Source organism: Musca domestica, unplaced genomic scaffold, assembly GCF_030504385.1.
Source record: "Musca domestica strain aabys unplaced genomic scaffold, Musca_domestica.polishedcontigs.V.1.1 8, whole genome shotgun sequence".
NCBI lineage: Eukaryota > Metazoa > Arthropoda > Insecta > Diptera > Muscidae > Musca > Musca domestica.
The window spans coordinates 20,707,769-20,719,977 of NW_026712409.1; the positions used below are offsets into that span (position 1 = coordinate 20,707,769).

At 37.7% G+C, this 12,209-nt stretch overlaps 1 protein-coding gene across 3 annotated transcripts in view; it reads left to right on the top strand.

The window, feature by feature from the left end:
- Positions 1 to 9,228, top strand: part of LOC101899460 (uncharacterized) — a 61,692-nt gene extending 52,464 nt beyond the window's left edge. For all 3 annotated transcript variants that reach the window (XM_005178301.4, XM_059130878.1, XM_059130879.1), the window contains 2 exons: positions 6,665 to 6,874; positions 8,788 to 9,228. In XM_005178301.4, coding sequence (XP_005178358.1) covers positions 6,665 to 6,874; positions 8,788 to 8,874 — 297 coding nt within the window. In that variant the 3' untranslated portion in view covers positions 8,875 to 9,228. The remainder of the gene's footprint in view (positions 1 to 6,664; positions 6,875 to 8,787) is intronic.
- Positions 9,229 to 12,209: the final 2,981 nt, after the last annotated feature.

Below are 12,209 nucleotides of genomic sequence, written 5' to 3' on the forward strand. Positions count from 1 at the left end.
AGAGAATACGTGTGCTTGATGAAAGCTCCTCTGTCTGTGAAGAGCCTCTAAAGCTCATCTATTAATTGAAGACTTTCTAAAGCTCTCTTGTTTATAGAAGAATTTTAAAAGCTCTTCCTCTTATGTAAGACTGGCGACTGGCCTCCTGTCTAGATAGGACCTTTAAAATCCCTTCTGCCTATATAAATCCTTACAAATCACTTCTATCCATAGAAGAATTTCTAAAGCTTCTATGCCTATGAAATCCATTATAAAGCTCTACTGTCTCCGGAAAACCTTTTAAAGTTTTTCAGCCAATATAAGACTAGGAAAAATTCGTGGTTTTTTTTAAGGCAGTGTAAAGCTCTTCTGTCTACAAAATAACCTAAAATGTTTTCAAGATCGGTCCAGATTTGGATAAAGCTCCCATATATATAGATATATTTATCCGATATCAGGTTTATTCTGAACCAAATGACTAATATCCTAATGACCTGAATTTTCGCACATCCGACTGAATTCGGTCTAGAAGCAAAATTGGTGATAATCGGTTCATATATAGCTATAGCTCCCATATATATGTTTCTTCCGATTTAGGGTTTTAAGTCCATCACATGCACACTTCGCACTCCACTAGAATGATATTTGGTACCAAATAACTTATGAAGCTCAAAAATAACTTTGTCAAATTTTACCGAGATCGGATCAGATTAGGATATACCTCCCATATATATCTTTATCCGATTTCAGGTTTCTTGTGCCCTAAATGGATGAATATAAGCCCAAATGCATGAATTTTGGCACCTCCAACAGAATTCAGTCTAGAAGTAAGTACATCAAATTTGAGGAAAATAGGTTCAGATATAGCTATTGCTCCCAGAAGTATGTTTCATCCGATTTGGTGTTAAAGTCCCTCATATGCGTAATATGCACTCCACAACAATAATATTTGATACCGGACATCAGATACAGCTCGATAATACCTCTGCCAAATGTTATAGAGATCGGTTCTGATTTTTATATTGCTTCGATATACATTTTCATCGGATTTTATGGTTATTGTTCACAAGATATGTAGTATCAGCCCAAACTGGACAGATTTTTTTTATTCAACCGAATTTAACCACTTGGTAAAACTCGTTCCGGTATATCTATTGCTCCAATAAATATGTTTGAACATAATCTTTATCGAAGTCATATCATGTACTATAGAGCAATGTTATTTGGAACTAGAGGTACAAAAGCCTCTGTCAAATTTGTTGAAAATCGATTCAGAGTTGAATATAACTCCCAAATTGTGACTACTCTAAAGCCATGATACGCACTCAATTAAGATTCATAGTTGGTATATATAAACTATTTTTTACAGGAGCTGTACTAAATACGGACAGTGGTGAAGAGTATCATATAATCGGCCCGCCCGGTTTTTCGACCTTTCTTCACTTTTTTTTTTAAAACATTACAAGCATACCTTTTGTTAACAGAGAACTTTTTAAAAGTCCTCGTTTAAAAGGACTACAGAGGATCTTCCGACAATAAAATACCTCTGAAATATTTATTGTCCGTAAAAATATAAAAATGAATTTAACTTTTTATTCACCTCTCCATTATCCATAGAAATTGAAACCAAGCCCTTTAGAAATTTTGAGCTTATCTTAAAATTTATCGTTTTTACCATTTTTCCCAGTTTTCTATCAGTTTTGGCAAAAAAGCCCGCCACTAAAATGATTCCTCGAATTTCATAGAAAATATTGTTCCCTTGTCTGTTTTTTTTTTGCCATAAACTCCATAGCGTAACGCTCAACCAGTCCCGGAAAAAAACAAACAAACATGCAAACACATGTGCCAAAAGGGGCACCAACAAACACAACCATTTCGCAGCCAATCAACATGGAGTGCCATCTTTCATTTATGGTTAAAATGGGAATGTTAGACGACAGCGACTCCGACAAGAAACTGCAGCAGGAATAGATCCTCTGCTACGCTGCAATATTGAGGTTTTATCCTCTTTCAATTGAGCCGGGCCATATTGCCTAAAGTCCCAAAAGGATTCAAAATAAGATGCAGCTCAACTACGGTGTGTAGTCATGTATGAGTTTCTCAATGTGTGAGTGCCTGTGTGTATGGGAGGAGGGGGGAGGTGACTATCTCTGTGTAGGGATAACATCTCAAAGCATTGTGACAGAATATAATGCCACGGATGAATGAATTTTGTGAGGGTTTAAGGTTAACACTCATAGATCTTTTGTAGGAGATGCTGGATGCAGATGCAGATACTAAACGTGTGTCTTGCTACGGGTGATTCCCACGCCAATAACAGACATTAAAGCGTCGTTGCATTGTTCCATATTGGTGCCATTTAAGTGCACTTTAATGGTTAACGGCAACCAAGGACTCGTCGACAAGATGCTGTTGTGGCCATTAAATGCTTTAAAGTCATTAAAGGGAATTGAATTTCCAAAAGGATTCCATTTCTTGAACAATTTATTTGAAAAAGAGATTCGATAATTATAACCTACACCACAAGGTGGCAAAAGGAAACGAGATAGACCCATAGTTCCTTTTGATGATCTGCATAGAATCACTTTCTGAGTTGATTTATGCATGTCAGTCCGTCTGTCCGCCCGTCCGTCTGTCTAGTATTTTTGTAAACAAAGTACAGTTCGCATTTATTACCCTATCCAGATGAAATTTTGCACAAATCATTTCTTTGGCCCAAGGAAGAACCCTATTGAAATTGGAGATAATCGGTAAAAATTTAGATATAGCTCCCATATATATCTTCGTCCGATTTTCCTTTTATTGTGCACTAAACGTGTAATATCAGCCCGATTAGTATGCAATTTTGCACATACAACCAAATTAGGCCCGATAATAAGTATGCCAAATTTGATCGAAATCGGTTTAGTTATAGCTATAGCTCCCATATATATTGTTCATCCGATTTGTTATTTTTGTCCTCCGCAGCCGTAATATGCACTCTGTAACAACAATATTTGGGGAAATGTATCAAATGCAGCTCAGAAATACATTTGCTAAATTTTATCGAGATCGGTTCAGATTTGGATATAGCTCCCATATATAACTTCGTCCGATTTACCTTTTATTGTGAACCAAACGTCTAATATTTGCCCAAATGGGATGGAATTTGGCACATGCGACCGAATTAAGTCTAGAAGCTAGTATACCAAATTTGATGAATATAGCTCCCATATATATTGTTCATTCGATTTGTTGTATTTGTTACCCACAGCCGTAATATGCACTCCGTAACAACGATATTCAGGGAAAAATATCAAATACAGCTCAGAAATATCTTTGCCAAATTTTATCGAGATCGGTTCCGATTTGGATATGGCTCCCATATATATTTTTATCCGATTTCAAATTAATTTCGCACCAAATGGGCAATACATGTCAGAATTTAAAAGATACAAATGCTTCGGCATATTTAGTCCTTTGAACATTAAATTATATTTATAATCATAGCGTATCTGATTGAATTCTCCCATAAAACTTTTAATTGTTATGCGGAGCTCTACTAAATTAGAAAAGTGGTGTAGGGTATCACAAAGTCGGCCCCGCCCGACTTTAGGACTTTCTTTACTGTTTTTTTTTTTTTTTTTTTTTGTAAGAGAAGGCATTTTAAACAACTCCTGGAGAACCATCAAAGCTGGAAATATTTCTTCTACAGATCCTGCCTGGACAATTTTTATACCTCCTTAAATTCCTTCATATCAAAAAAAAAACAATCATTTCTAACTCCTGTCATTTTACCACAAAACGGTCCGACCACTTTATCTGCTAATTGAATTTTCAAAATTGTTGATTTTTTTCTTCAAACCCCATTTAAAACGATTAAAACTGATAAACCAAATTTGCAAATCCACAGATGCATTTTGTTAAGCGAAAATAAAAATATGGTCACATTTTGATTCATTTCGATTTGAATAAATTTTCATGGAGAGAAAAAAACCACCACCAGCCTGCATTGCACAAGGTCATATCCATTTGTTATCTGACCAATGTTTTTACAAATTAACACATTTATGACTAAACTCAGTGCTTAGATTATCGTCCCCCTCCGCCCAAAAAAAAATAACAAAATTTTCAATTTTATGCAACGGATACGGAAATTATTTTGTTTAGAGGAGGACCCTCCCCGCTTCCCAGGAAACCAATAACATGTCCGCGATTAGCAATAAATATGTGTGAGTGTTTGTGTGCTCCATTGAGCACATGAGCTGATAGTGTTGCTCTCGTTGTGACCACAAATGCATAAAGTATTTTAACAATTTATTATTGTTATTGTTTTTTTTTTTTTTGTGTATTACCCAAAACAGAAATATATGTGTATGATTTTTGCTAAATGCAGTTACATTTATATTGCGGCATGTCGGGGACATAAAATACATATCTACCACAAGTGGATACTGGGGTGAGGTGAGAAAATAGCGCACACGGTTCCTCTAAAATAACAACAAAGTTCTCTTCGATAAAAGTAAGTCAATGTTTTCTCTGGGAAGAGCTGATGTTATTTTTTTGAGCTCGTCTGTCTTTAGGTCTTCGCATAGAAGAGCTGAAGATCTCTTCTCACAGACGAGCTCAAGGTCCTCGCATAGAAGAGCTCAAGATCTTCTCATAGAAGAGCTCAGGGTCTTCTCATAGAAGAGCTCAGGGTCTTCTCATAGAAGATCTCAAGGTCTTCTCATAGAAGAAGAGCTCTAGGTCTTCTCGTAGAAGAAGAGCTTAAGGTCTTCCCACAGAAGAAACGCTTAAAATATTCTCATAGAAGAAGAGCTAAAGGTCTTCTCCCAGACTAGCTGAAGGTCTTCTTCTAGAAGAGCCTAAGGGTTTCTCCCAGAAGAACTGAAGGTCTTCTCACAGAAGAGCTGAAGGTCTTCTCCCAGACTAGCTGAAGGTCTTCTCCTAGAAGAGCTGAAGGTCTTCTCCCAGAAGAGATGAAGGTCTTCTCCCAGAAGAGCTGAAGGTATTCTCCCAGAAGAGCTGAAGGTCTTCTCTCAGAAGAGCTAAAGGTCTTCTCCCAGCAGAGATGAAGGTCTTCTCCCAGAATAGCTGAAGGTTTTCTCCCAGGATAGCTGAAGGTCTTCTCGCAGAAGAGTTGAAGGTCTTCTCCCAGAAGAGTTGAAGGTCTTCTCCCAGAAGACCTGAAGGTCTTCTCCTAGAAGAGCTGAAGGTCTTCTCCCAGAAGAGCTGAAGGTCTTCTCGCAGAAGAGCTGAAGGTCTTCTCCCAGCAGAGCTAAAGTTCTTCTCCCAGAATAGCTGAAGGTCTTCTCCCAGCAGAGCTGAAGGTCTTCTGCCAGCAGAGCTGAAGGTCTTCTCCCAGAATAGCTGAAGGTCTTCTCCCAGGATAGCTGAAGGTCTTCTCGCAGAAGAGCTAAAGGTCATCTCGCAGAAGAGCTGAAGGTTTTCTCCCAGAAGAGCTGAAGTTCTTCTCCCAGAAGAGCTGAAGGTCTTCTCCCAGAAGAACTGAAAGTCTTCTCCCAGAAGAGCTGAAAGTCTTTTCCGAGAAGAGCTGAAGGTCTTCTCCGAGAAGAGCTGAAGATTCTCTCCGAGAAGAGCTGAGGATCTTCTCCGAGAAGAGCTGAAGGTCTTCTCCGAGAAGAGCTGTAAGTTTTCTCCGAGAAGAGCTGTAGGTTTTCTCCGAGAAGAGCTCAAAACCTTCTCCTAGAAGAGCTGAAGGTTTTCTCCTAAAAGAGCTGAAGGTCTTCTCCGAAAAGAGCTCAAGTTCTTCTTCGAGAAGAGCTCATGGTCTTCTTCGAAAGGAGCTGAAGATCTTCTCTGAGAAGAGCTGAAGAACTTCTTCCAGTAGCTTTCTCCGAGATGAACTGAAGGTCTTCTACGAGAAATGTTGAAGGTCTTCTACGAGAAGAGCTGAAGGTCAGTTGGTCTTCTTCCAGATAAGAAGAAGGTCTTTTCCAAAAAAACAGAAGGTGTTTTCCTCGATCAAACCCAATACCCATACAAATGTTGACATTAGCAAATGAAATAAAAATGTTTATTTGCCACAACAAATCCAGCGACACACGCACACACACACACATACCGGAACCAGACAAAGATTCACACAAACAGATTTCTACTAACATTGGCTTCGGTTGGTTTTGACATAAATGTTGTTGTTGCTGTTGTTAGCCACAAATTTACATTAGACAGTACAGCAAAAACATATTACATTATAGACATGCATATATTTTTACACGCTTACGTACATATGTAAACACACACATACATGCTAATGCATGTATGTGTTGGGATGGTCATATTTATGATATCTGCATGGGTATCAAAAATACAAAAAAGAGGGACAAATATTTTCAGAATAACAAAAAAACCCATAAGTGCGGCTTTTCGGAGAGTGTTGCTGACATTTGCGTTTATTTGCATCCCCGCCCCGCCACAGATGTGTTGACAATACTTTTAACCACATACCCGCAAAAAGAGCCTCCATTTAATATAACCTAAAATGCTGGAAATTTATGTTAATGTGCCGTAGATTTCGTTTATAATGACCTTGACGGAGGAGCAGGAGACGACTTGTTGAGATTGTTATAAACGAATGGTTTTTGTTGCTTAAATTATTTCAAAATCTGCTTGAAAGGATTTAATAGATTTGAAATGAAAAATTACTAATTCGGATTTTATTTTGTAATTTCTTTAACAGCACATTAGAACCCACAAACACAAATTGATTGCAACCACATCCGCTGACGTTTCTGCTGCCCCCGCACCCCCAGCCCCAGTTAAAGTAGTATCCGAACCAGCCCCAGTGAATTATGTTCCAGTACCTGGACCCGTTGGCCACTCCGAAGCATCTGCTGATGGTTACATTGGTGTGACTAAATCCGGAAATGTTGTTCCAGCTGCCTTGCAGGTAATAACATAAGAAGACTCGGTACTTCTGAAGTAATTTAAAAATATTTTACATACGAAAAAAATCGATCTAAATATCCCCTATGTAGAGGTCTTTAAAAGATTTAAAATGGAAGATTTACCATTAGTACATTTTACATTTACCATTTTACAGATCTTGAGTGTCCCCTATAAGTTCTGTCTGTAGACATAAGACCATGGTAGATATTTGCAAAAAAAAAAACATATCATATCTGAAAATTTTGAATGGATAGAAAATGCATAGAGCTCTATTACAGATCTATTTTCTCAGATTTCTAACGATCAGATACTACACGGATCAGAACGTTGTCACATACACCAAAAGTAGTTTCATAGAAGAGAGTAAAAGCTCTTCTCTAAAAAACTGAGGCAGAAAATGTCTTGTCGTCGGGGGCCAAAAGATCTTCACGTAGAAGGCCAAATGTTCTTCTCGTAAAATGCCAGATAGTCTTCTTATAGAAGGCCCGAGGTCTTCTCATAGAAGGCCAGAGGATCTTCTCATAGAAGGTCTTCTTATAGAAGCACCAAAGGACTTCTTTTACCTTAAGACCTTCAGGTCTTTTCAGAGAAGTGCTGAAGGTCTTCTCTTAGAATAGCTGAAGGTCTTCTCTTAGAAGAGCTGAAGGTCTTCTCTTAGAAGAGCTGAAGGTCTTCTCTTAGAAGAGCTGAAGGTCTTCTCTTAGAAAAGCTGAAGGTCTTCTCTTAGAAGAGCTGAAGGTCTTCTCTGAGAAGATCTAAATGTCTTCTCTGAGAAGATCTAAAGATCTTCTCTGAGAAGATCTAAAGTTCTTCTCTTAGAAGAGCTGAAGGTCTTCTCTTAGAAGAGCTGAAGGTCTTCTAGCAAGAGTAGATGTTTTTTTTTTCCAGAAGAACAGGTGGTCTTATCCTAGAATACTAGAGATATTATCTTAGAAGAGCAGATTGCATTCTACAGAAGAGCAGATGGTTTTCTCCCAGAAGAGCGAATGGTACTTTATAGGAAAGGCAGATGGTCTTCTCTCAGGAGAATATATAGTCTTCTCCCAGAAGTGCAGATGGTCTTCCCCCAGAAGAGCAGATGGTCTTCTCCCAGAAGAGCAAATGGTCTTCTCTCCTTGAAGGGCAGAAGTTTCTTTCCTTGAAAAGCAAACGCTGTTCTCCTCGACGAGCATAAGACCCTCTCTTAGAAGAGTAGAAGCTCCTCACCTAAAAGAGAAAAAGTTTCTTTCTACTCTAAAAAAGCAAAAGTTCATCTTCTAGAAGAGCAGATTCTCCTCTCCTAAAAAGATGGATTTCTAGGATTTTCCTAGAAGAGCAGAAGTATCCTCCTACGCGGCCTTTAAATAATAGACTAGAAGGTATTGTCATAGAAGAAGACTAAACATAGACCATAAGGTCATCTCAATGAATATCACTACATCTTCGTGCAGAAGAGGAGAAGGTCTTCTCACAAAAAACCACAAAGCCTTCTTACAGCAGACCGCAGAATCTTTTCATAGAAGACCACAAAGTTTTCTTTCGAAAGAGCTCAAGATCTTCTCTTGAAAGAGCTCAAGGTATTCTCATAGAAAGCCACGAAGTCTAGATCTTCCCTTGAATGAGATCAAGGCCTTCTCATAGAAGACCAGAAAGTCTTCTCATAAATGAGCGGAAGGTCTTCTCACAAAAGCGAACAAGACATTCTCATAGATGAGAACAAAACCATTTATAGAAGAGAATAAGGTATTTTCAAAGAAGACCAGAATGTCTTCTTACATGAGACCGGAATACAAATTATTGTAGAAAAGGAATTAAAAAATAACACTTATTATCCTTACAAGCTTCAACATACAATTAAACATTTTTAAATTTATTAAACATTTTTTTTTAAATAATTGTCATTAAACCTCTCCTCCGTCCCTCTTTTCATTTCAGATTCCCATTGGCATTTTGCAATCTCTACAACAATCCCTGGGTGGCCTCGGGGGATCGAGTAGTCTGTCCGTTTCCAAATATCATTAAATAACAAAATTACACAAATGATTTTCGATATTATTTTATTTTATTTTGATTCGACTCAACTCATATCTATTTTTGTATATTTATATCTCTCCATATTCATATACGTATTTATGAATGTAATCATAGTTATAAGTTTGTATGTAATAACTAACGTGTTTTTTTACAATTGTATTTTCAATATTCAATTTTAATTTGATGGCATTACAAGGCAACAACAAAAACAACTATAGCATCAATAACAACAAATTACTTACTGATGAGAATTCGAAATATCAATACTATTTTCTGTGGTGAATATGATTATTTTCTGTGTTTTGTATAAAACAAATAATAAAACAACAATTAACAAAAAAATCGGTAAAGTTCTTGTTTGATTTTCCATTTATGGCGTACTGGCTGGCTGGCAGTCTGTATGGCTGACTGACCATTATTGGAATGTTTAATTATAACTTTTTATTCAGGATTGTAATTGGCCATAAACTCAAACAACACATTCGCGCCCGTGGCCAACATTTAAGTTATTTCAGAAAGATACCAACGCACTGGCCGGCCAGCCGGCAGTCAGGACAGCCATCATGCATTCGGTGGAAGTCATTAAATGTCCGAATTACAACAGCAGCCACATCGACATACACACTCGCACACCTCTATCCAACCCTTCCCATATCCTTGCAAAAGTTATGGTAACCAAAGGCGTGTGGGGTGCGAGGGCGAGAGATTTGAAATCGTTATCCCGTTCATATTCCCTTGGCTACCAAAACAAAACATCACAACAGAGCAGCAGCAACAAAAATTACAACTGCCGAAAGTGCTTTTCGTACAACAGATTAAAAGCCATTAAAAATTATAGCAAATTTTCCATGTAACTCCAGAGGCAACGATCTGGTGGGGTTATAGTTTAACAGCGAGCCCAACGATGTGTATGGCGAACTTAATTGCGAGGAAACAAAAAAACAAGTTTTAGACAACAATTTGCCAGGACGAGAAAAATATCATGTTTTCCACTCATCATTTCAATATTTACTTTTCTCCGAAATCATTTTCGGGGGTCATGTTCTGGGAAAATTGACATGGACATGGGCATCAATCATGGGCACAATGAACATGTATGTACTGTAGAATTTGAGGTTACAGGGCAAAGTTGAATGAACAATGGTGTATAAAATAATAAAAGGTTAGGTTGGGTTATTTAAAAATAGAAAGCCACAGGCATTTGAAAACAAGTAAGCAAAGGCTACAGTCGAGCGGGGCCGACCGTTGAATACCCTACAACACTATAATACACCATACAGTTTATATAGGCGAAGTAGTCGACAGAATTCCACAAGATATTGAGACAGATATTTAAAGAAAACTATCAGGTTTCGTTCTCTAATTTTCGAAAAAATAACAACTTAAACTAATTTGCTCATTTCCAATTTATTTGTAGATGTTGCACGTAAATGGTCTTCCTAGATCTGGAACCAATATCTCCCAAAGACCTATAATCTCTCAGAAGTAGCAAAAGATTAACATTTATTATTGGTTTTTGACTGAAACGCATCTATATGAGATACAGACATTTGACTATATTCTTCAAAGAAATAGTCAGAAGTGCGGCTTTCTTGTATTTGTGAATTCTCCAAAAAGCCTCTGGAATGGACATTTTCGTATTTTGTCTACAAAAGTTGGCAAACTATTTCACACATTGAATATTTTTGGATGGCCATTAGAAATGGCTTGGTTTTTGCAATGTGCGGTAACCCCCATTCAAATGTGCGTGAGGATCGGGCGATAATTACGACCTGCCGACAATTTTGCAGTTTTTTGGTCCATTTCAACCCCTAAATATATGGCGATCATCTCAAAAAAGAGTAGGCTCCTATTCTGACCCTCATCTTATCCCCATGCAAAATTTCGTAAGGATCGGGCCATAAATGCGATCTGTATATGATATCCTGATATCCCAACTACTTAGTTTTGTTAGCTGTAGAAATATTACCAAATATTTAATTCAAAATGAAAATATGCCAAAAATATGACAAAATTGAAAAAATATGAGAAAATTTTACAAAATCAATATTTTCATCTTTAGAGAGATATTTTTATGCGATTTTTTTAGACGTTTTTTCTTTCCTACCAAGAGGCCATTCTGAATTTATGAGAACTGTCGAAATCAGTTCAGCCGTTCTCGACATATAAGAGATCTTTCAAGCATATCTTCTTTGATAGACATATATATCGCACATATTTTAACATCAATGTAAAGATCAGAAGTAACCTCGTCATGGCTTTATGATTTCGCCGGGATTTAAAATATTTGCGGTTTAATGAAAAAATTTTGAATTTTTTCAACACAAAATATATGGTCTATTTTACCCGCTAAATATTATCCGATGACCACCCAAATTGGTAGGCTTCTTCCCCTCCCTAAACTCCAGCTACATGCGAAATTCCGCGTCGATTGGTCTATAATTGCGACCTGTATAGCTACTGCAAAATCCGACATTTTTTCAGTATTTGGTCCATTTCAACCCCTAAACATTTGGCGATCATCTCCAAAAACAATAGGGTTCTATTCTGGTTCAAGCCCCACCTACATTCTAAATTTTGTGAAGATCGGACCATAATTGCGACCTGTAGAGTGATTACAAATTAACATGGACAGACGGACAGACGGACAGACGGACGGACGGACATACATAGCTAGATCGACTCAGCTCGGCGAGCTAGGAAGATCCATATATACTTTCCTATATGGGAAATCAATATTTCGAGGTGTTACATAAATTCTGGCCCAATCAAACTTATAATACCCCCAACACATAGTGTTGTAGGGTATAAAAAACACAATTCCAAAAATAACTTACAAGATCCGCTCATGGATAGAACAAAGGTATTTTCGTAGAAGAGCGGAAGGCCTTATGTTATAGAAGTAGAAATTCTCTACAAAAAGAGCAACGGATTTTCTCTTTAAAGAGCAGAAGGTTTTCTAATGTAAGAGCAAAAGTCCTCTCTTAGAAGAACAGAAAATCTGCTCCGAGAAAAGCAGAAGGTCTCCTCATAAAAGACCAGAAGCTCTGTTCATAGAAGGCCAGAAGGTCTGCTCATAGAAGACCTGAAAGTCTGCTCAAAGAAGGCCAGAAGGTCTGCGCATAGAAGACCAGAAGGTCTGCCTATAAAATACCAGAAGGTCTGCCTATAAAATGCCAGAAGGTCTGTTCATAGAAGACCAGAAGGTATGCTTGTGGAAGAGCAGAACTCTCCTCATAGAAAACTAGAAGGTCTGCTCACAGAAGACCAGAAGGTGTGCTCTTAGAAGAGCAGATGTTCTGCTCATAGAAGACCAGAAGGTT